The 25,712-nt window shown below is 44.1% G+C and overlaps 1 protein-coding gene across 3 annotated transcripts in view; it reads left to right on the top strand.

Moving 5' to 3' along the window:
- The first annotated feature begins 13,546 nt into the window (after positions 1-13,546).
- The window catches only part of INTS10 (integrator complex subunit 10), a 76,690-nt gene continuing 64,524 nt past the window's right edge, over positions 13,547-25,712 (top strand). For all 3 annotated transcript variants that reach the window (XR_015869898.1, XM_088448415.1, XM_088448417.1), the window contains exons 1-3: positions 13,547-13,766; positions 19,733-19,800; positions 23,882-23,985. Coding sequence is in view for 2 of the 3 variants with exons in the window: in XM_088448415.1 (XP_088304541.1) it covers positions 13,638-13,766; positions 19,733-19,800; positions 23,882-23,985 (301 nt within the window). In the remaining variant the exon portion in view is untranslated. The remainder of the gene's footprint in view (positions 13,767-19,732; positions 19,801-23,881; positions 23,986-25,712) is intronic.

Raw genomic sequence — 25,712 nt, forward strand, 5'->3', positions numbered from 1 at the left:
TACGTATCATGACAATACCCCGGCATGTAAGCAGCTATGGATGGTATCAGAAAGCTAAGTTGATTTTTCTTACTTTTGGGGTGGCTCAAAAGCCTTACATTGTAAACTTTGAATTTCAGGTAGATCTGGGGCGAATTGTTCTGGCCCTGCTCCCGGAAGACGACCAACCTCAAACTCGTCCCAGGCGTAGGCATCGTAGGCATGCAAGGCCCCAGATATTTCGAACACGTGTCACCCTTTTTGGAATGCCCGATGATGAGGTTTTAAGACGCTACCGTCTACCTCCCAAAATCATCATAGACACTCTCTCATTAATAGAAAGTGATCTTGAGCGGCAAATTGACAGTCCAACAGCAATTCCACCACTGACGCAATTTATGGCGGTGTTACATTTCTGTGCCTCAGGATCGTTTCAAACAACGGTGGGAATAGTGGCGGGCATCTCCCAATCCTCCTTTTCCAGGATCCTGAGGGCAGTGATGGAGGCACTTTTCAAGCACCTCCATCATTTTATTATAATGCCTTTGGATATGGGTGCCCTTAGTGTGGCCAAGGCCAATTTTTACCAAATAGCTGGCTTCCCACACATCATAGGGGTTGTGGATGGTACTCACATACCACTTCAGCCTCCAGCACGGCTGGAGGCAATATTTAGAAACAGGAAACACTATCACTCCCTGAATGTAATGGTGGTATGTGATGCCTCCCTCCAGATCCTGTCCCTGAATGCTAAATTACCCGGAAGTGCTCATGACTCCTTCGTCATCCGGCAATCAGGGATATGGCAGAAATTAACCAACCTACAAGCTGGTGATGCGTGGCTTCTGGGTAAGTGGAGACCTTTAGTACATAACAATGTTAAGCTTGATACACAGTGTTCCTGATGTGGTCTATTTTTGTTCACAGGAGACAGTGGATACCCTTGCATGTCCTGGCTGCTCACTCCTTATTTGGCTCCCACACCAGGGCCACAAAGTGCGTATAATTCCGCACTTACAGCCACCAGGCAAGTGGTGGAGCGCTGTATCGGCCTTTTAAAAGGCCGATTCAGATGCCTCCACCGCTCTGGTGGCGAGCTCATGTATGTGCCGGATATGGTGTCTAAAATTGTGGTCCTGTGTGGGATATTTCACAACATTGCCATAAGGAGTGGTGTCCCAATGCAGCCAGAGGATGCCTTACCTGAGGATGGCCCCCCCGAGGTTGGTCGAAGGTCAGTATGTGGGGGGGCCATACGCGATGATGTGGTGGCCAGATTTTTTAGGTAAGTTTGAACCAAACTCCAGTGTTTATACCTAATGTGTTTGTGTTTGTTTGCGAACATCTAATTTATTTTTATTTTTCTCACCATCTTCTGTTTGTTCACATAATCTTTGGCACTCCAACGCTCACTACTTCCTGCTACCCTTACCAAACCTGGATCTGGTCCTTTTGGGCATATATTCTGGAACCCATATCGCAACGCCATGTTTGTGGAATCATGTTGGCATGGTCCTTCGTCAACCAGTTCTTGATTTTGTGTTTTTATTTAATTATTTCTTGGTATGTGTTGTATTTGAATTTATCACTGTGTTTTTTTTTTGGGAGTGACCACTTTGTTTTCTCTGTTATGTTGTGAATAAATGTTTGGAGAGTGAAATGGTCTTCCTTTTTTGGGACGTTAACAGCAAGTGTAACCAGGTTAACACAAGTTACATTTGACTAAGGGGTAAACCAGTACTGACGCCAGTTGAGCTAAACTGAAATATGTTTTCAGCTTCCCAATCCACACCAAAAGGAAGCCTGGCCCAACCTTGGGATTTGTAAGATTGGCCTAAGCAGCTTGCGCACCAAGTAGGAACCTGGAAAATGTAGAAATATGTAACTGACACTACACCCAAAAAGGGAAATGACATTGTTACTGTTATGTGTTTCTTGTGTCTGTTTGACATACAAAGACAAAACACAATCTAACTTTTAAAAAAGGGAAATCCTTGCAGGAACAGTCTACTTATGTCATGCTAAACTATCTTGGTTTGGGTTTTTAAAAATGAGCCACAACGTATATTTGTCTTAATAAATTTAATTGGAAAATATAACAAAAATAAAAAAACTAATGCCGAAGGAGGCCAGACAGCCGGTCGAGGGCCACCAGAATGCCGATGACATGTTGGCGCATCTGCCCCACAACATCCGCCACCTCTTGCCGACGCCTCTGTTCCTCTGTGGGTGAGAAAAGTGTGTGGGTTAATACAACAATAGGGAATCCACATAAAAAAAAAAAAACACAACCAAATCACTCCTAAACCCAAAACCAAAAAAAAAAAGGGGGGGCTGGCAAAAATACAAGGCCTAGGTACAAATTCCCACAGGTATGATATGTGTATGTTTAAATCACCAGGAAGAGGTAAAGGCAAACCTTCACAATCACCAAAAGTCAAGCCACAAAAACACGAAGAAAGGCACGACACATGATTACATACAAACAGTTTGTGCTTTAAAAAAAAAAAAAAAAAAAAACATACCGGGAGACAAAACGGGAGCTCCGGCCAAACCTCCATGATCCTCCTCGGAGGATCCGTCATTACCCAAAGAATGGGGCGGAGTTATGATGGACTCCGGGGAGGGGGTAATTGGAAGAGGGGTGGGTGGAGGAGAGGGGGAAGTGGGACGGAGGGGAAGGAGGCCCGACATTTCCGGGAGAGGGTCTGGGAAGGATGGGGAGGAGTGGGGAATAGGGGAAAGATTTGGGGTGGAGTGTTGGCTGGGGGTTGGGGATAGTGGCCGGGAACGCCGTCTGGACGGACGGTGACGGCGGAGTCTTGGCTGTCCCCCTAAAATATGTCAATGAAATTGCGTTTAGTTTATGGACAAATCCGGGCAACCAAACTAAAAAAAAAAAAAAAAAAGCCAAATAGCAGTAGAATTAATAAATCAGAAATAGAGGGGAAACATGCACACGCAGATATGAGTACAAATAATAAATAGAACAGACAGGAAAACATGCACACGCAGATATGAGTACAAATAATAAATAGAACAGACAGGAAAACATGCACACGCAGATATGAGTACAAATAATAAATAGAACAGACAGGAAAACATGCACACGCAGATATGAGTACAAATAATAAATAGAACAGACAGGAAAACATGCACACGCAGATATGAGTACAAATAATAAATAGAACAGACAGGAAAACATGCACACGCAGATATGAGTACAAATAATAAATAGAACAGACAGGAAAACATGCACACGCAGATATGAGTACAAATAATAAATAGAACAGACAGGAAAACATGCACACGCAGATATGAGTACAAATAATAAATAGAACAGGCAGGAAAACATGCACACGCAGATATGAGTACAAATAATAAATAGAACAGACAGGAAAACATGCACACGCAGATATGAGTACAAATAATAAATAGAACAGACAGGAAAACATGCACATGCAGATATGAGTACAAATAATAAATAGAACAGACAGGAAAACATGCACACGCAGATATGAGTACAAATAATAAATAGAACAGACAGGAAAACATGCACACGCAGTTTGCCACACAAACACAAACATTAAAACCACAATACATAACACTTACTTGCCAGGATCTGCATGCGAAAGCATGCCAGCAAGCGGGGCGTTCGCCGTTGCAGGTCGGACCACCTGCGCTCCAGCTGCCCGATGTTGCGGCGTGAGCCGAAGGACCGCAGGCGGGACCGTGCCTCCGCATACGCGGAGCGCTTCTGCCGGTTGGTCATGGGTTGAGGCTGGCTGGTGATCCGGCGATCCATGACCTCCGTAAGCACCAGCAGCTCGCGCCTGGTGAATGCGGAGGCTCTCATGATGGCAATGGGGTTTTTCTTAAAAATCATTTTTGATAAAGTGTGTAAAAATTTTCTGATTGGCTAATGTATTTTGGAAATTAACAGGAGCAATTTTATTGGTTAGTGTATGAGTCATGTGTTCGACAGGGCCAGAAATCTCTGGAGAGTTAGGATAGGCTTGATGCAGTGACATGCGTAAGCAAATTTAAATAAAGAAATGAACCCAGGGAAATATGCGGGGATCCACAGCAATAGTACAATTGTTTAATTGTGGTTCACATGTTTTTTGAACAATAAAAGCGAATGTTTCATCCGTACGTATTCTGCGGGTAAACACAAACACGGACAAGAGTAAAGTTTCTTGCATTGTGTTGAAAAAAACAAACAATTAAGCTAATTGATACATTGATTGGCATGATACGATTGATGGAGGTAGGCAGAATAAAGGAGCAGGTAATCGACATCTGACAAGGCCACTTCCTGTTTATACTTGTGCGTGCGTTCCTTTCAAGGCATTTCGGGGATGTACGCTCGCTATTTCGTACGCTCATTAGTTAGAGGAGGGGTCGTCAGAGTTTTGGGAGGAATTTTAGATGCGAACGAAAATACGAGCGAGCCATTGAATTTAAATATTTTTGTACGTACGCCTAACGTACGTGCGCCCGCTTGCGAGTGGGTCTGAATGAGGGCCAATGATCGTAGTAGTTTATCCATGAGAATATGAGGAAATCTCATTCTCCAAGAAGAGTGTCCTGTTGTGATCCTATTATGGTCCATTGGGGTATGGAGGACTTTATAGTGCAGTGAAATGATCCCACCTCCCCCCATGGGTCGAGCCAATAAGAGGTCTAGAGAATTGAACCAATCTGAAGGTGATAAGACCCTGGTCACCGAGCTCACATAGTGTTGCGCGTGATGTATTGCCAATATATGAGACTGAGGGCCTGATTCAGCAAGGAACGCAGTTGATAACACGCACGCAATTGGGCGATTGTTGCGTACTGCATATGCATTGCAGTGAGCGTACGTGAACTAGTTATTGCGATCGGGACTGCGATCACAGAGGCTACTCAGACCCATCGCAGATTGATTGACAGGAAGCCCCATTTGTGGGTGGTGATGGTCAGGGAAACGCAGGAGTGCCAGTACGTTCGCACGCTGTTGAAGTGGCGTGCATAAATTATCCACTGCGATGCCATACACAGTATGAGGTCTCATAGCGTGCATGGTTGTTAGCAATTTCTGAGTAAGGTCAGAGCTTGTGCAAGTGTGTGTGAGGCCGTGATGGTACTCAATTGTACCGATGGTTTTGCTATTCTGCTAAGTATTACAGATGTGTGCAATGTAAAGTGGGCGTCCATATGTAGTGCTGAGTTTGCAATGCAATCGTAGCGGATTAGCATACTGTCGCAGTTGAACTGCTTGCGTATGCAATATTGCGTACTGTAGTGAATCAGGCCCTGAGACATCTTATATTTAGTAAAGATTTCAGCTATTCGTAAAGGCCGACAAGCCTTAATATCAACCAATGCACTAATCCACGAGACACCCATGCTTTTCCATGATGTGAAGGGCATGGATGCACAGCCATTTTGAAATTCAGGGTTAAGGAGAAATGGTAGAAAAAGGGAGTGGTGACAATTTAGATTCCGCTGTTTTCGCGTAAAGTGCCAGATAGTCATTAACAAAGGATTGCGGACAGGGGCTGGCTGGCAACTTTTAGCGTGGGGGGCAAATGCATACAAGCGGCCCTGGCAAGTATGGATGGCACCCTGCCATCCGACCCTCTGTAAGCAGTTATGTGGGGCCCCTCCAGCCATATGTTTCTTTTTGAACCTATTACAGGTCAGAGAGGTTTTCTGCTTTACGTGTAAAAGTGAAATCACAGACCTACTCTGCTTTTGCTCACACACTAGGTGGTAACGTGACAAGGGGGAATGCTCATTATGGGTGATGACAGGGTTTATATATGAGCTTTTTCATATGAGCTTTTTCTGTTATTGACGCTTTGTTTCACACAAAAAAAAAATCACTGGCCCAGTGATTGCGCTGAGCGACAAAATATGTGGGTCCCAGGGACCTCCACTTAAAAAAAAATAGGGTCCTACCTGACCATTTCTGGGTCCCATCACAATTTATGTTTTAGCATTCCCCATATACCACCAAACATCCCCACATACCCCTAGAATGCCAAGCTGATACCCCCAATAGCATGGTATTGTCTAGATTCACTTCAAGGAGAGGGCTCTGACGTTATCAGCTACTAGCCAACGTTATTTCCTACCATCCAAGTGGGCATAGAGGAGAAATGCAATCTTGTAGTGAGCCACCGAGCCCGAAGCGTGGCGAGCATAGCGAGGGAACAAGTTTCTTCTTTAGGTGGCCTTTATGGGCATGGAACTGCACTTCCACCCTCACTCACGCCACTTCCAGGTCCCCAGCACGAAGGGGAAATAAGCTCTACCCAATAGCATCAGTTTTATACCTAGAGGTCAGACTGCAGTTCCCAAACGACGAACCAATAAATACATTATTAAAATATACCATAAAGATTTTGTTCTCTTACCTTTGAACAAAAATGCTCAACGAATTCTCTGCATCTAGCTGTGCACTCTTCTGTCCTTTTATTATTATTATTATCCTTTACTTATATGGCGCCACAAGTGTTCCGCAGCGCCTTACATAGTACATAGAACTAATAGGTGAACAAGAAACAAGTAACTTACAGTACATTACAGTGCAGGACAAGGACACAACTTACAGTCAGGTCCATAAATATTGGGACATTGACAGAATTTTCAGATTTTGGCCTCTATTCACCACCACAATGGTTTTGAAATGAAACAAACAAGATGTGCTTTAACTCCAGACCTTCAGATTTAATTTGAGGGTAATTACATCCAAATCGGGTGAACGGTGTAGGAATTACATCAGTTTCAATATGTGCCTCCCACTTTTTAAGGGGCCAAAAGTAATGGGACTATCAACTCAAAAGCTATTTCATGGACAGGTGTGGGCTATTCCCTTGTTATTTCATTATCAATTAAGCAGGTAAAAGGTCTGGAGTTGATTCTAGCTGTGACATTTGCATTTGGAATCAGTTGCTGTCAACTCTCAATATGAGATCCAAAGAGCTGTCACTATCAGTAAAGCAAGCCATCATTAGGCTGAAAAATCAAAACAAACCCATCAGAGAGATTGCAAAAACATTAGGTGTGGCCAAATCAACTGTTTGGAACATTCTTAAAAAGAAAGAACGCACCGGAGAGCTCAGCAACACCAAAAGACCCGGAAGACCACGGAAAACAACTGTGGTGGATAACAAAATAATTATTTCCCTGGTGAAGAAAAACCCCTTCACAACAGTTGGCCAAATCAAGAACACTCTCCAGGAGGTAGATGTATATGTGTCAAAGTCAACAATCAAGAGAAGACTTCACAAGAGTGAATATAGAGGGTTCAGCACAAGATGCAAACCATTGGTGAGCCACAAAAACAGGAAGACCAGATTAGAGTTTGCCAAACAACATCTAAAAAAGCCATTACAGTTCTGGAACAACATCCTATTGACAGATGAGACAAAGATCAACTTGTACCAGAGTGATGGGAAGAGAAGAGAAAGAAAGGAACTGCTCATGATCCAAAACATACCACCTCATCAGTGAAGCATGGTGGTGGTAGTGTCATGGCGTGGGCATGTATGGCTGCCAATGGAACTGGTTCCCTTGTATTTATTGATGATGTGACTGCTGACAAAAGCAGCAGAATGAATTCTGAAGTGTTTCAGGCAATATTATATGCTCATATTCAGTCAAATGCTTCAGAACTCACTAGACAGCGCTTCACAGTGCAGATGGACAATGACCCGAAGCATACTGCAAAAGCAACCAAAGAGTTTTTTAAGGCTAAAAAGTGGAATGTTATGCAATGGCCAAGTCAATCCCCTCACCTGAATCCGATTGAGCATGCATTTCACTTAATGAAGACAAAAATGAAGGGAAAATGCCCCAAGAACAAGCAGGAACTGAAGACATTTGCAGTAGAGGCCTGGCAGAGAATCACCAGGGATGAAACGCAGCATCTGGTGATGTCTATGCGTTCCAGACTTCAGGCTGCAATTGCCTGCAAAGGATTTGCAACAAAGTATTAAAAAGTGAAAGTTAGATTTAGGATTGTTTAGTATGTCCCATTACTTTTGGCCCCTTAAAAAGTGGGAGGTACATATAGAAACCGTTGTAATTCCTACACCGTTCACCTGATTTGGATGTAATTACCCTCAAATTAAATCTGAAAGTCTGCAGTTAAATCACATCTTCTTTGTATCATTTCAAAGCCATTGTGGTGGTGAATAGAGGACAAAATATGAAAATTCTGTCAATGTCCCAATATTTATGGACCTGACTGTATATACATTGCTGAAATAGTGATTAAAGCACTCACAATAAGCTGCCGGGAGTTGGCAGTCCCGTGTTAGGTGCCCTAATGAGGAGTAGAGAGTAGAAGAAAATGTAAAGAGAAGCACGAGGGAAAAGGTTTCCTGCTCGTGTGAGCTTACATTCTAAGGGGAGGGGCAGACAGACAGGCGTGACACAGAAGGGGAAGATAGGAAGGAAAGAGCATGAGGTGGGTTAGGATGAGTGCTGGATGAGGGTGGCTGCGCACATGCTACAGGTCCTTATGGCTCCTCATCTTCTTGATGTGTGGGAGGCGGAGCTGGAGACAGGTGGAGGTAGGAAGCCGGGCACAGGAGTAGGAGATGGGGAGCTGGGAACAGGAGTAGGTGGTAGGAAGCCGGGCACAGGAGTAGGAGATGGGGAGTCGGGGACAAGAGTAGGAGGTGGGGAGCCGGGAACAGGTGTAGTAGATTGAAGTAGGGGAAAGGAATAGGAGGTGGGAAGTCAGGGATTGGAGTAGGAGGTGGGAAGTTAGGGACCATAGTAGGAGGTGGGAAGTCAGGGACCGGAGTAGGAGGTGGAGAGCAGGAAATAGGAGGTGAGGAGCCAGTTATAGGAGGAATCGGGGAGGGGAGCTGGGAGCAGGAGGGATAGGCAGGGACAGGAGAAGGGACTGGGTGCCACTCAGTATTAGAGGGGAAGGGGAACCCCATACAGGACATGGTAGAGGTGAGCTGGGGATAAAAGAAGTAGGTAGGAACAGGAAAAGGGGTTGGGTGCCACTGGGCATTAGAGTGGGTGAGGAGCTACATACAGAGGTGGTGGAGAGGACCTGGGGACAAGAGTAGGCAGGGACAGGAGAAAGAGCTGGGTTCTGGGTATTAAATGTTAAGGGAAGCCACATACTGTACAGGAGAAGGTGGAGGGGGAGCTAGGAACAGGAAGAGTAGGCAGGGACAGAAGAAGGGGCTGGGTGCCACTGGGTATTAGAGGGGGTGGGGAGCCACATACAGGAGGAGGTGGAGGGGAGCTGGGGACAAGAGGAATAGACAGGGGAAGCAGAAGGAGCTGGGTGAATGGGTATTAGGAATGGAGGGGAGGCGGGCATTACAGGCAGAAAGCCGGGAATACTGGAGGCCAGGTGCGCTGCAGTACTCTCACCCGCATTCGCAGCAGGCACCTGTATTTTGTAACACTTTAGGCTATGGCCGCGCTGTCCTCTGGCAGGTGAAATGAGAGACTGAGGGCAGAGCCATAGCTCCGCCCCTTACAAGTCAAGTCACAAGTGATGTCAGTGGGAGAGCTTTCGGCTCTGTTTGAGCCGAAAGCTCTCTGGGGCTTGCGGCCATGAGACCCTACCACAAGGGTCTCGTCGCAAGCGTGATGGTCTTGACCATCGCGACCATCATCCTGGCCGCTCGCATTAGCTGTGGGTGGTGACCCACAGCAATGCAAGCGGCCAGGAGGCCGCTGCATAAATAATAAAAAAAGACGTCCTGATTCAGGGCGAGCGCTCTGTCAGAGCGTCCGGCTCTGAATCAGGGCCAGAATGCTCTTCTGCAGCTCCACTGCACAGAGCAGAGCTACTATGGTGGCAGCCAGCAGCACTGCGACGCGGTGTTGCCCTCATTTCCGAGTCAGTTAATCACAGTGTGTGTGTGCCAAGATAGGGCTGGGCTGGCACACCACGCTGTCAGTCAGCGGTCCAACCTGATCTGCATTTTAGAGTCTTAACCATCTGGATGCATGCGCAGTGCGACTCTGGTGTATTCGCAGACTGAAAACATCAACCACTTACGAGCGCCATCGATAAGACGTGCACCTCTATCTCAGGCCCTAAGGCTTTTTTATAGATTCAAAAGCTTGTAGGGCTTGAGGACACCAAGAAGCACCCTTCTTAATAAAGACTGTGACTGGAGCCACCATAGTAGAGAAGGAATAGGTGAACCATCATAATACTTTGAAAATCCTAAAGACCTATGAAATGGCTTTCAAATTTCTAGGTAAAGCAAAAATAATGGCCACCCCCTGCCCACTTGTGTGTCTATCTGAGTAAATCTGCATCGGAAGACACTAGCCTTGGCACTCCCAGAAAATGGGGCAGACATTCCCCCGTTTTCGGGAAAAGCTGGCCCGTCCCCTCCCCCAAACATAGGGGGAAGCCTGACCGCAGATCAATAAACATCTGAGTTGTTTGTAAACCATCGGGTTTACGTACAATTCTACATCAGGCCATATATATGATGGCCACCACAAATGTTACCTCAGCCCCACCAATTGAGTATCATCTACAGGGCCGTAGTATGGCAAATTTCCTCCCTGCCCTGGCCTGATCATGATGGGGGTGGGGGTCTGCAGTGGCCAGGGAGAATTTAAGGAATAAATGTACTAAAAGGAGAGTTTTTAGAAGTGAAGATGTTGGCAACCAATCAGATTCTAGCTATCTACTAGAAGGTGCTAGTTAAATGTTAAGTAGAACCTGATTGGTTGCTATGGACATCTCCATTTCTAAAAACTCTCACTTAAGAGCCTTATGGTGCACACACACGGTTAGATTTGTTGTCAGATATGAACGATAACGATTTTAAAAATCGTTCATATCTGAAAGAAAATCTGACATGTGAGCCTGCAACGATGAACGATGCGCGTTCCCGCATGTCAGATAACGATATCTGACATCGTCTGTGTTTGCAGTCAGATTTTGACGATTTCATTCATTTTAATACTGTCTGAAATCGTTCATCTGACAGATCTGACCGTGTGTATGCACCATTAGGATGGTCTGGGTGGCTCTCTAGGTTGCATGCTGCAAGCCAAATTCAGGTGCCATGGGGCAGTGACGGGGCCGCCCTCAAGACCCTGCGCACTGGGTGGCGGAATTGCTTGCCCACCCCTAGTTACCGTCCTGATCATTTCCCAATGCGAACCTTGTGCACCCCTGATCAAAACAGTCCTTATGTAATGTTAAATGTGTAAGTTGTTATATTTCTTCTCATTAGATTATGCATCCAGGGAAATTATTTTGAAAGTTGCCAAGCAAACTTTTACAGTCAATTCAAGTGGACCACATTTAAAAAAATAAATAAAAATTAAACGTACTAAATGCTTTGAAAAATGATTTCCTACTCTTATTTTTCAATTACTGTGTTTATACCATGTCTCCAACAAATGATAAACAAAATATAGACTATACTACTTTCTACAGAGGAAAAGAATACACATGATTTTCACTTCTTTCAAATGTATACAATTCCAGTTACTCCAGGATAAACTGGGCATACACGTGCAGATAAAATGCCTGTCAGACCGACAGTGTATGTCCGCGGCATACACTGATTTCTCAAAGTGTATTATCCCCAACTCTGGCCCCGGGGGGGAGGAGACATTTCCCTGTTAACACAGGAAATGTCTGTCTATCCGCCACTGCTGGGCAGACACAGCCCGCTGCGGCCGACAGTTTACCTGTCAAATATGGCATTGGATGGGCATGCTAGACAATCCGGCATGCCCGACCGAGCAATATTTAACCCTCGGTTGCCCGCAAACACGCTACAATTATCGGGGCGATCCGCGGATATCGGACGGATCGCCCTGATAATTGTAGCGTGTATAGCCAGCTTAAGAATTACTTAACCACTTGCCTGGCATGGTCGTATCAGATACGACCATACCAGACTGTGCTTTCCCTGACATGGTCGTATTTGATACGACCAGTCAGAAAAGCACTGTGGGTGGCTGCTGGAAAATCATTTTCTAGCAGCCGCCAATCACAGAGGGACCTCCTGGTCCCTCTGCACACTTTGGACCTCATTCAGAGTCGGTCGTTGCGGCCGCACGGTTGTAAGGGAAAAGGGGCCGGATATGCAAATGATGCACTCGCAAGTTGCGTCCTTAAGATCGGATCGTTAGCTGGCCGACCAAGGGGAGGATGCGGCCGTAAGACAAAAAATACACCCCCGCTCTGGCGCACCCACCCCCTCCCGAGAGGACAGGGCAGAGAAGGCAGCACTGACAGCGCTGTCCTTCTCTCCCTACTCCGGAGAACAGCAGCCCAGCGGCTGCCGACAGGGAAGAGAAGGCAGCGTTGATAGCGCTGTCCTTCTCTCCCTCCTTGCCGGCTAGCCGCAGCTCGGCGGTTGCTGACAGGGCAGAGAAGGCAGCGCTAACAGCGCTGTCCTTCTCTCCCTCCAACTCCGGCTAGCAGCAGACGCCGAGCAGGGAAGGTAGTGCTATAAGCGCTGTCCTTCCCGCACTCCACCCACGCTATCAGCAGCCTCTCCCCCATTGTGGAAATCCCCACCTCCTTGAGTAAATCAGAGCCCTGGCCATTATATATATCTATATATATATATGTATATATACAATATATATATATATATATACATGTGTATATATGTGTATATATATATATACATGTATATATATATACATACATATATATGCGTATATCTATGTATATGTGTGTATATATACACACACACACATATATATATATATAGCTAAGGTGCAGCACTCCCTTATAAAAAAACACACAGACCACCAGGGAAATAAAGGAACGTTTCAGTACTTTAAGTACTATCTTCAGCCAAAACACACAGACCACCAGGGAAATAAAGGAACGTTTCAGTACTTTAAGTACTATCTTCAGCCATATGGCTGAAGATAGTACTTAAAGTACTGAAACGTTCCTTTATTTCCCTGGTGGTCTGTGTGTTTTTTTATAAGGGAGTGCTGCACCTTAGCTGCATATTCAGTCCTTTTTGTGCAGGCACCCCTGCAGGATATGTATCGTTTTTTGGAGTGCCGGACCTCTTGAAGTAAGTGTGTGTGTGTGTGTGCGCGCGCGCGCGCGCAGTGGTCACAATCAATGTTTCTATCGATGGCCATCAGTACTAGTATATGCCATAAAAATTGACATTTTTATGGTATACAGCAATTTTTTTTTTTTAAATTAGGTTGGATAAGTTTTAATAAGCTGTTCCTGACCTAATTCAATCATAAAATATACCGACAATTTCGGAGCGGTTTTTGGAGAAAGAATTCGTCAGTTAAGTGGTTAAAATGATTGCTCTGGATAAAATAATTAGGAATACCAAGCAGCACACAGAAGGTCCGGTTGGGGATAGATCCCCTTCAGTGAATGTACCCTGACGTCATAATTTACTAGTATCCACGTGGACATCGATTGGTTATAGTAACCTGTGGCGACTGCGAGCGAACTATACGCAAACAAGGCAAATCCGCCATACTGACCCCCGGTAAGGGCTTGTTGCTATGGTGATAGCAGACACAGAACGTGACGACATCAAAGTTGCGACGCAATACATGGCGCATGCGCAGAGCACTATCCTGGCCGTCGCTTCGGAAGCAGCTAGATTCCTTTCAATAGATTGACCACCGCTTCGTTTCAGGGCACCGTTCTGGTCATGGCCGGCCTCGGGGACTGCGAATTCCTGGTGCGGAGGGCGCGCGAGCTGGTGCAAGAGGACACGTGCGCGGCACGAGCCTGGCTGATCACAGCCCGCACCCTGTACCCGCAGGACTTCAACATCCAGGTCTGTACCCATGCACGGGCGAGCAGGGTGACAGGCCTGGGCTAGCAAGCAGCAGGGGCTTATGGCTGATGATGAGCTACAAGTCCTATGTACCGTGTTACAAATTTGGTGGCAAGGGGTGCTTGGAATAGTAATTCAGTCACAGCTGCAGGACCACAGGGTGGATACAAAAACAGTTTCGCTTTCCTTAGCTCTCATATCATGTCTCATCTTAAAATAAAATTGGCTAAGAGGGATTTACCTATCTATGTAACATGACAAGTGTTATTTATGTATATAAATAATATTCTGGGTGTGATGTGTCACAATACAGATGGGTAATTCATTATTCATTAAAGCAAGAAAGAAAACAGTATGTGACTACTGGGTGTACAACAGCGGGGATCACACACAGTCATTTGAGAAACGGAAAAAATATAAACTTAGCAACTACCAGAGAAGATGTACTGTATCTTGAACTAATAATGGAAGCACAGGCAGTACTGTATCTTCCCTATAATTAATACACGGGGATGGACAAGAAAAGAATGCGATGAAGTCTGAGAGGATAGACTAGGACACAGGTTCTCAAACTCAGTTCTCAGGACCCCAAACAGTGCATGTTTTCCAGGTCTCCACAGAATCGCAGTGAATAATTAGCTCCACCTGTGGATCTTTTAAAATGTGTCAATGAGTAATGAGTACACCTGTGCACCTGCTGGTTGACCTGGAAAACGTGACCTGTGTGGGGTCCTGAGGACCGAGTTTGAGAACCAATGGGCTAGGAGATGTGTCCACTTGGGGATATCTTACAAAGAGGACCAGCTAGAATAGCTATAGCATTATAATAGGAAGAAGGAGCTGCCCTGGAATTAGGCTTTGGTGTAGAAGAAGGTAGGCATATCATTGTGGAAACGGATACGGGGAGACAGATATTCCTCAGTATACTTAGATTTGCCAGACTCAATTGATAACTATATGTGTATCTTAAAAAGCTCTCCTCGTGGCCTCTAGATCTACCTATGACCTGCTGATCAATTCAATCACCTCTTAAGGTGCATACACACACACAATTATTTTTTTTTAATGATTATCGTTAACGATATCGTTCAATCGTTGAAAAAATCGTTCACTTTCTGAGTTAAGGGGGATATCCACTTAGCGATTTAACCAAGCGATTGCACGATAACGACGTTGTAGTGCAATCGTTTGCAAATCTCGCATGCATTAGGCATGCTTTGGGCGGAAGCAACCAGCGATGCGCGTGCCCGCTGGTCGTTTCCGACATCGCCCGTACATGCTGGTCAACCTGACGATCTCGTCAGGTTCAGCATGTGCGGGGATGAGGGATGTGCCTGGACTGAGCGAGTGAACATTGTCTAGGCACATCACTAGATATACAAACGAGAGCACGACAGCAATGTCGTAATCGTGCTCTCGTTTGTATATCTATAAAGCTGCGTACACACACTGATTTTTTTGACCGATTATCGTTAAAAGATATTGTTTAACGATAATCGTTTGAAAAAAATCGTTCACTTTCTGAGTCAAACGATGAACGATCATCGTTCATATGCGTTCACGTTTGTAGTTCAGTCAGACATGTCAACTCAACGATTTTCATTAAGGGAATATGCAAAAATCGTTTGTAGATCAAAAAAATCGTTCATTACACTTTAAAAAATCTGATAGATAATCGTTGGTAACAAAATCATTGTGTGTGTATGCAGCTTAAGTGGATACCCGCCTTTAAAATGATGAACGATTATCGTTCATGCGCGTTCACGTTTGTAGTTCAATAAAGAAAGGTGTTAATAGCCTGTGCGCTTCACACATAAGAGAGAAATGCTTCAAAAGGTTAATCAGGTGTGCACCCAGGGAACACAATAAATTCAATACACAATACCCAGGTAAACCTGCGCAGAACCTCAAACGGGGAATTACTCTCCAAAAGTGGTATGCTTGCAATCACCACACAGTCAGCATATGAAATCCATAAATCAAGTGATGCTGTATTAGTTCTTCATAATACAGGGCAGCACAGACGGTGTAATGGTTAGCGTTACTACCTCACAGCACTGAGGTCGTTGGTTCGATACACACTACGGCCCTAACTGTGTGGAGTTTGTGTATTCTCCCTGTGCTTGCGTGGGTTTCCTCCGGGTGCTCCGGTTTCCTCCCACACTCCAAAAATACACTGGTAGGTTAATTGGCTCCTAACAAAATTATCCCTAATGTGTATGTGTGTGAGCATGTGATAGGGAATATAGATTGTAAGCTCCACTGGGGCAGGGACGGATGTGAATGGCCGAATATTCTCTGTAAAGCGCTGCGGAATATGTGTGCGCTATATAAATAACTGGTAATAATAATAATACGATAATTACATGCGTCTGAAACCTCTTCAAAAGAAATACTGGTCTGCCCAGACATCAAAATGGTCACTTGTTAATTTCTTCAAACACACTGAAGGGCCTCTTGTTCCTCAAAGACAAATAAGGGAAAAAAAGGCTGCAGTAGTGTGATACAATTTTATTTCAGTGACAATATGTTAAAATAATGAGGCTGCGTACCAGACATTAAGGTATAAATTAACACCATCAAGCATAATGGGTCATAATAACCGGGTACCTCCTGGGTTCAAGAATCCACCCTGTCTGCCTTGGTCTGGAACAGCTACTCCTCAGAAATTATAAGGCTCTTTGTTAGCTGAAACGCGTTGGTGATCATTTCTGAGGAGTAGCTGTTCCAGACCATTTTGATGTTTACCTGTGTAACGTTTGTAGTTCAGTCAGACTGACCAACTCAACGATTTTCAGTAAGGGAATATGCAAAAATCTTTTGTAGTTCAAAAAAATCGTTCATTAAGCTGCATACACACACAACGATTTTGTTACGAACGATTTTCTGTTAGATTTTTTAAAGTGTAATGAACGATTTTTTTGAACTACAAACTATTTTTGCATATTCCCTTAATGAAAATAGTTGAGTTGACAAGTCTGACTAAACTACAAACGTGAACGCGCATGAACGATTATCGTTCGTTTGACTCAGAAAGTGGACGATTTTTTCAAACGATTATCGTTAAACGATATCGTTTAACAAATCGTTGTGTGTTTATGCAGCTATTACATTTAGTAAATGAACGATTTTAGTAAACTATTTTTGTTAATTTTTCCCTAAATTTTTACTAAAATCATTCATTTACTAAATTGTTGTGTGTATGCAGCTTTACTCTATAAGAATTTACCTCAGTCCCTGATCAGAAGCCTCATTCATTGTTCTCTGATAACCTTTTTTTTTTAAATTCAAGTGGTATTTTAATGGTTTTGACATCTTCATAACACTACCAAATAATAGAAAAACAAACCGCTAACCATATAAAAAAAGTCACGGATTCAAAGAATACAAAGTACATAAAGTGTGATAGATTGTATATAAAATTACTATTGTCCAAGAAGCAAATTGTCTTATTATGCTGGACACAATACAAAGAAATATATTTCTTATTATACTATGGGCCATATTCAATTAGGCAGCGAAAACTCGTTATTGGCGATACTTTATCGCCGATGATGTCATTTTCGCCGTTTTCACTTTTCCCCATATTCAATTTCAAAGACTTTTTTCGCAGGTGCGAAAAGTCATTGTCAAAATCCAGGGATAAGTTTTCACCATAGAATAGGTGTCGAAAAAAATGCAGAATTTGGGTACAAACTTAAAACAAAGTACCCTGCAGCCTTGGAATGTCCCCTAAAAGTATTCTGTGTTAAAAAAATTAAAAAAAAAGTTCCGTAGGACACCCCAAAAAAAAGTGGTTTCATTTTGGGGGCAAAAAAAAAAGTTTGGTGATAAACTTATAAACTAGCGAAATAGAATCAGGGGGATCCCCAAGTATGCGGCAGGTTTTTGTTGGTTGCGGCAGGTGGATTTTTAAAGTTCACTTTAGGGACTTAAAAATAAGCTTGCACCCATTTTCATGTACCCAAATTTGATGGGACTAGTTATTTTTTTTTTTTTAAATGTTGCTAAATGCTATTCTTCACCATTTTGTTAAAGACGCATTAAAGCACCTGTAGAGACCGTTTAAAAACCCCAAATACCTTTAGCAGGGCTTTTCAGGGGTACCCATAGTGATCCCCATGTTGGTGCATCTTTTAGGGGGTGACAGGCTGATTTCCCCAAAAGTGACAGGACTTTTAGCTACTTACCTTTCCACTGGGTCCCGTTTTTGCCGATTCCAAATTGAATTTGGCAATACGCGGCCACACGCCCGATACTTTATCCCCAAGAAAAGCTCAGATGACTGTGAAAAGTCCGACAACTGACTTTTCCCCTCTAATTGAACATTGCCCTATAACTGCTATTAAAATAATCAATGTGTGCTGGTAGCCCCCATTTAATGCAAAGCAGCTGTCTGTGTTGGTAACCTTAGCAGATAACCCTTCTTTTTATTACATTTTCCTCTACTCCCACCTACACTTCTGCCTCACAACTCTGCCCATTGCCACACTTTCTCTAATTATCTCAGCTGCACTGTTCTCCCATTATCTTATAAGTACTCCCCTGAGCAGGGCCCTCTCTACCCTTTGTTTTTGTATCTCCATCTCTTTTGTCTAGCCTGTATTTTATGTATTGCCTATATATTCCCTCAGCTTGGAGGTTGTGGCAATGCTAAAGGGGTCAATCCAATTAGGTGTGAGTTCTTTGCACTGCTAGTAAGTGCGACTGTATGCTGCACTTACGGACCTCCGGACTTGTATAATTTTGTTTCCAGCAGCATAGGGCTGCAAGCAACTATGTGCGAGGGGGGCGAATTACCATGCCGTTGGCGTTTCAATGCCATTGCAACAGCAATTCGCCCTCTTCGCACCCAATTGGACTTACCTCCTAAGAATGTGCATGTGAAGTTTAGCAGAAATAGGTGAAGGGAGAAGGATAGATTTTGGATGTATCGGACATAATTGTTGTGTTGGAGTACGCCAAGCTTCTGATATTTGCCCCAAAAAGTTGGAGTCAGGGGCAAGCTCCTCCAGATATGCAGGACGGACCCTCTCACGCCACAGTTGCTCCAATACAGTAGAGAGGCGCTAGGGAACATACTGTGTAGCTGTGTATAGTCTTAGGGCCTGATTCAGAGCCGCTCGTAAGCGGCCGCTCGTTCGTTCCGAGCGATGTTTGCCCAACTGCGCATGTGTACGGATCGTAATACGCATGCGCGAACCAGTCAGTGCGGCCGAAAATCGTTTGTTCGCTAAATAGCGAATGCCTGCTATTTTGAGTGACAGGAGGAGGCGTATGTGGGTGGTAACAGGGGAAGGTGCTTGAAAACGGGGAGTGGAGATCAGAACGCAGGCGTGCTTAAAGGTCAAAATGGGCGTTTTATGGGTGTGCATAATTAATACAGCAGCGTCATTGACCACGTCACTGGGTTATTTTATAGTCAGAACTGCTCGCAAGTTTGCAGTAGGAAAAACCAACCACAAGAATAGCGAGCAGTTCATACGCTGGTCGATGTACTCAATTAATCTAATAAATAGCGGACATGACGTAGGATGCGAGCGGCCAAGGGGCGTCGTTTTCCAAAAAATGACCGCATGTTTTGTACGCTCGTTCAGACCTAGAGACGTGAACAGACCACAAAGAGCGAACGGTTCATTTGACTAGTGACCCCTTTTTTCTGAACGAGCGAGCGCAAATAGCGTCCGGCTCTGAATCAGGCCCCTAGTCCCATATGTAAGCCATATTGCAATTTTAAATGAAATTTGTAAGCATTTATGTTTTAATACACACGTTCATGGGAAGATCAGAAAATTGTTGTTAATTTTCCACTGTAGCTTGGGGTTTATATTTTGGTTTACACTAATAGTTGTTCACACAGCTTTCTGTTAAACCGTCCTGAGTTCCCGCAGTGCTAAGTAGTTGGTGATGTATGTGATCTACCTATTTAAAAAAATTATTTTCATATATTTTCCCCCCTGTTGTAGTATGAGATGTACAGTATTGAAAGGAATGCAGAACGAACGGCTTCAGCTGGGAGACAGTTGTACGATATGTGAGTGATTCTTTCTATTCAATCCTGAAAAAAAACTAATGGCAAGAATTTAGGATAATAAAGCTAATTATACAGGGTGGTCCATAAGTGTGGAAACACCCTTATAAAAAGGAAACAAGTAAAGCTGGGTACACACTACACTATATTGTTAACGATTTGGCCGATACCGACGCATCGGAACGTCAATATCGTGTAGTGCAGGGCAGTCGGGCACCGGATCGTCCAGTGTGTATGGACCGGCTGATATGTCGGCGCTGGGATCGTGGGTCGCATCAGTGGGTACAGAGTCGTTTAGTATGTACCCATCTTTAGGAAATATTAATTCAGTGTCTACACATGATATGGGAGTGGGGGAAAACTTTTTAGGGCATTTCACTAGTATGGCAGCCATCTTCAAGTTGGCCATCATAGATGCAACTCTAATTAATTGGGAAGGTAGTCATGAAATTCTGCATCTGTTTGATATTTCACATAAGAAAAATAATGGTGTTCTTCGTTTTAACATACCTTTATTCATTCTTGAGTTTTAACATAAAGTTTATAGGCTATAGCGTTCCCGCCAGGCTGTTTTAGTGGGGGCCCCGTCTGATTTCAAAAGGGCAGAAAGCGCCCTACCCTTTTTGCGAAGCTGAGCTAAAACAACATGCTGGGTTGCCGCAGTGTCCTGCTGGTAAGTAGATGCATGCGCATGGTATCTATTCACAGGGGAGAGCTTGGGGGCAGCCCAGCATGTCCGTAAGTGCTGGACACGGCCCAGAGAGTGCTGAAAAGGGGGGGGGGTGTCTCTTCTTAATGCCACGCCCCCTTTTGAGGCGTGCACTAGAGTACCCTTTCTACGGTTCGTTGCCGGACCTAGAATGAACACTGATGAGCCTTGACCAACATGTCTGGCTGAATCTGAGCACAAGCATCAACAGATGATAACGATCTTGTATATTTACAGCAAAAATACATTCCTTCAGGTAACCCCACAGAAAGAGATCCAACAAAGTTAAATCTGGAGATCTTGGAGGCCACTTGACTGTACCTCTACGGCCAATCTACCTTTTGGAGAAACTGCACATCAAGATATTCCCTGACAAATGAGTCCATAATGAGGTGGGGCACCATCTTGGTGAAAGAAATTAGGATATGAGACCCATTCTCTGATAACAATGAGGGAAAAATCTCTTCATCTAACAACTTCTTGTAATGTGCTGCCTTTTAATGTTCCATAATAAAGAATGGTCCCACAATATGGGGGCCCCACAAACCACACCATACCAACTATTTTGCTGAGGCTGCAACTCCTCAGGCATCCATCCAGTGAGGGTTTGTCTCTGACCAGTACCTGTGGTTCTATTCATTTACCTCACCATTGATAAAGAAATTTGCCTCATCACAAAACAATAACTGAGGGTTCAGTTAAAGTTGCTGTGTTACCCAGTGTGCAAGCTCCACCCGACGGTCTGGGTCATCCTCAGTCAGGTGTTGCAACATCTGAATTTTGTAGGGGTGCCGTTTATGGGTAGACGAAATTCTCAAAATGGGCGTACGACTAACCTCACATTCACGAGACAGACGATGAGTGCTACATTGTGGGCCATTTGAAAATAATGCCAGCACAGCAGTTGTTATTTCATCTGTAACAGTTTTTTGTTGTCCACTTTTTTGTTTATCTGCAACTGATCCGGTTTCTTTAAATTTGGCAAGGAGTTTGGAAACTGCACTGTGAGTAATGGCCGGCCTATTTGGGTGAGGATAGTTAAAATCATTTGCAATAGCACGTTTACTTCTTCTTCCAGATATCAAGACAATCTCAACACGTTCTATTTGTGTTTAGTGCCATTGTCATTAATGTAAATACCTGCAAAAGAAAACTCAGTTAAAACTCAAAAATGATTAAAGACATGTTAAAATGAACAACGCCATTGTTTTTCTTATGAAATTCTGCATCTGTTTGATATGTCACATGACTACCTCCCAATTAGAAAATTAGAGTTGCATTCAAGATAGGCGCCATACAGTTGACATACCCTAAAAAGTTTTCCCCCACTCCCATATCATGTGTAGACACTGGATTAATATTTCCTTACTCCTTTCCTTTTCGTTTCTACACTTATGGACCATCTTGTATACTGTTCTAGAGACACGGATAGGATGGAATATTAATGTATGTTATGTTTTGTGTACTCCCTGACCATAGAGTTGGAATAATTGACTGAACTTCAAGATAAAGTAATAATGTGCTTTGAATTTGAATGATGTCTTTTATTTATAGTGTAACCAAGGATTTCTTATTTTATTGAATCTGGAAATTAATGTTACTGATTTAGACCATAATCACCGTTTGTTGTTAGATTCATATGAGAAACAGACGTGGATAAACATTTTATTCAATTAGAGAACATACACATTTGTGATATATTGCAAAGTTCTTATTATAATCTTTTAAAAATAGCCAACATTTAAAGTGCCATAATATTACGCAGTGCTATACATTGAGGGGTTCATGATCCAAATAAATATCATACACTGACATGAAACAGGAGGTCAAGGTATCGCTGCACAATTGATCTTAAGATGTGTGAGGAACACTTAATGCAGCCTAGCTGCCATCTTCTTGACTGTTTTATACTTGATCTGCCCTGTATTCTATCTGCCTATTCTTTTGCTGGATCCTATCATCTTATGTGATCAGAGTGTTTTTGATTCAGTCAGGAAACTGACGGTCGAAATGCGACCGCCGGCTTCCTGACTGTCTAATGCTGGCAGGGGTCTAATGACAGGCGTCGGGAGCCCGGCATACCAACCAAAGGTAAGCCGGGAGCGGACTGGGGGGGGTTTAGGCGCTCCCGGGGGGGACTTAGGGTTAGGCACCCCCTCGTGGGGTTTAGGCTAGGGGAAGGGGAGGTTAGGGTTAGGCTGTGGGGAAAAGGGGGTTAGGCTTAGGCACTTGGGGGGAGGTTAGGCACCCCTAAGGGAGTGTTAGGGTTAGGGGGTGGTTAGGTTAGGAAATAGTTAAAATACTGGGATTTTCACTGCTGGTCTTCTAGCGTCAGGATTTGAACCTATCCCTGACATGCATGAAGTCTCCTAAAAGTCAGTAGTCCTATGTGATGCAGGTTTCATGCAATCATGTGGCGAAACAGAGTCTGATTCAGAGATGGATGCAGTAGTGCAGCCGTAGCGTCTCTGCTAAAATATGCAGAAGCCGCAGGAAGTGGCGTAAGTAAAAATACACTCATTGCCGGCTTCTCTGATCCGCGTAGGTATTCAAAGATGCAGCCAACTGGTCAACTGAGTGACCCTCAGGTTACTCCATATGTCTGGGGTAATCACACTGCTGGGATCAGTGAAGCTGCGTCAAAGGTAGAGATGTGCGGTTCGATTTTACTCAGATATGTTCGGTTCTCATAAACAGCATCATATTGGCTACCCGGCTCTCACGTGTTTTGGATAGCCAATAAGATAAAGCCAAACTAATACGAACTTGCACTAATTTGGCGATAAGAACCGAATAAAACCAAACCCGCACATCTCTAGTCAAAGGACGCAGCCACTGGCTTTTACACACCCAGAAAACGGGGCCGAGATCCTGGAGCAGATCACATACCCAGCAGATACAGACAGCAGCAGTCAGCGGTAAAAGGCAGCAGCAGACATTTTTATTGTAAATTGCTGAACGCACTGTTCTGAGTAAGTATTTTTTTTTTTTTAATATAGGTCTTGTATGTTTATATGAGTAATAAACTGCACTAAATATGTTTTAAAGAGTAGTAACCTCCATTTATGATCCAATATTACTATATACGAACAAGGTGGCTGAGAAAATGTTAAGGGTGCATGGATCTCCATCCTATTTGTATAACTGCAATCACTAGTACAGCAGGGGACACTTCACCAGGAGATTAAGGCAGCACACACATCACCTCTTTTCCTTGCCACTATACACATTTACACAGGTGATACCTTCTGCTTATATTCTAAAAGCGTTCCAGATGTGTTACGTACATCTCTGAATTAGGCCCACAGCAAACATAACTGCCCGGCGAGTTTTTCTCTGTGGCTTGTAATTTTATATCTCGATTTGTATGTTCAGGTTTGTGAACTTCAACGACCAGCCAGTGGTTTGGAGGGAAATAAGTGTAATTACAGCAGCTCTTCGAAATGATTCACAGGATAAGCAGACACAGTTTCTAAGAGGTAAGAAACAACCTGTAATTTACATGTTAAAATCTCGCTGAACCAGTAAAATGCAGGATTGACACTCACTGTTGTGATGAAGGAAACCTTTAAGCCAGCATAAAGATGTATAATATCAGCCCAACGGCATCCGTTTCTGCTTAATCTAGGCCATCATCAGGGGCCCCATATGTGGGTAATGGCAGGAGAAAGTCTTGTGTACCAGAGATGAGGGGAGGTGCAGGTCAGAAGATGGATAACATTGAGAGTGTGGATTACTGCTACGTACTGCTACGTACTGAATTAAAATAAGCAGGATCAATGCATAATAAATGTTAAATAAGTGTAGAATAATTAATGGCTAATTGTATAATGAATATAAACCATAAAGTACAAGTATAAACAATAGAAAGACTGGTTGAATCGGTGATTTGCGCTTCCTCCTTGTCTTCTGGTCTCATGACCATGATTAGAATGTATGGCCTACTTGTAAGGCCCATGAAAATGAGCATGTTGCCCACCACTGAACTAAATCCGTGGGTTTAAAAATTTCTGTGCCCCTGCATATAATAATTTTTGTGCATTGATATTTTATTGGTTTTGACCCGTAGTTCCTAATGTCAGCGATCCCATACAGAATAGCGCTTTAGTGTATACACAGTTGTGTACAGATGCAGATTGGGACACAAACACCTGTGCACCTTTTCTAGCCTTATTATTTGTAGGTGGACAGGTACAAACGGCAGATAATGATGGTTGATAGCACTAGAGAACCGCTATTGTGTTCTTCATTGCTTGGGAATTTATTATACTTACATGTGTGTGTTTATGCTACCCCCACCCCCCCAAATCCCTCACATGAGACAGGGAGTTGTTCCTATATTGGAGAGGGTTTTTTCTCTTTATTAATGCCTAACAGTGAATGCGTGTGTAAGTGCATGTATAAATCAGGCGCATATGTTACTGGTGCTGACCTGTATTCATCATGTGATTGTTGCTGTTTCGTATATCGGGGGGGTAAAAATTGCACTTTTTAGGAATGCAATTTGCACCTATGATTTGAGGCGCAGTTGATGCTAATTCTTAATCTGTTGCAATATGTTTCCGCATTGAGAGAGTAATTTGTCCATGATGATGTTATTCTATAAAAAATAATTATGTGCTACTACAGGCAACATAGGGCCTGATTCAGACCCACTCGCGAGCGGCTGTCCGCTCGCAAGTGGGTCGATGTTGTGCACTGCGCATGCGCACGACGGGAGCTCCGTCGTGCGCATGCGCCAGACGCGACGAGCGAAGGACTTTCCTTCGCTCGTTGTGTCTGATCAAAGGGGGCGTGCTGTCGATGTTGATTGACAGCAAGCTCCCTTTGGTGGGCGTGCCGGGGGCATGCCTCCCTGCCGGGGGCGTTCCCAAGGGAACGCCTACCGTCAGAAGCCGGCCCACTGACATCACTAGTGATGTCAGTGGGAGTGATTTTGGCTCTGATAGAGCCAAAATCACTCCGGGCCTTGCGGTTGAAAACCTCAACCGCAGGCTCCGGCTCGCAGTTCCGATGGTCGCGATGGTCAAGACCATCGCGGCCATCAAACTGCACGCTCGTATAGGCTGTGGGTGGTGACCCACAGCTATACGAGCGTCCAGGAGGACGCTCCATAATTATGGAGGGCGGCCCTCATTCAGAGCGTGCGCTCTGCTCAGAGCGTACGTCTCTGAATGAGGGCCATAGTTTGCTGATCCATGTCAGT

Source organism: Taudactylus pleione, unplaced genomic scaffold (assembly GCF_031769625.1).
Source record: "Taudactylus pleione unplaced genomic scaffold, aTauple2 ptg000454l, whole genome shotgun sequence".
Taxonomy (NCBI): Eukaryota; Metazoa; Chordata; class Amphibia; order Anura; family Myobatrachidae; genus Taudactylus; species Taudactylus pleione.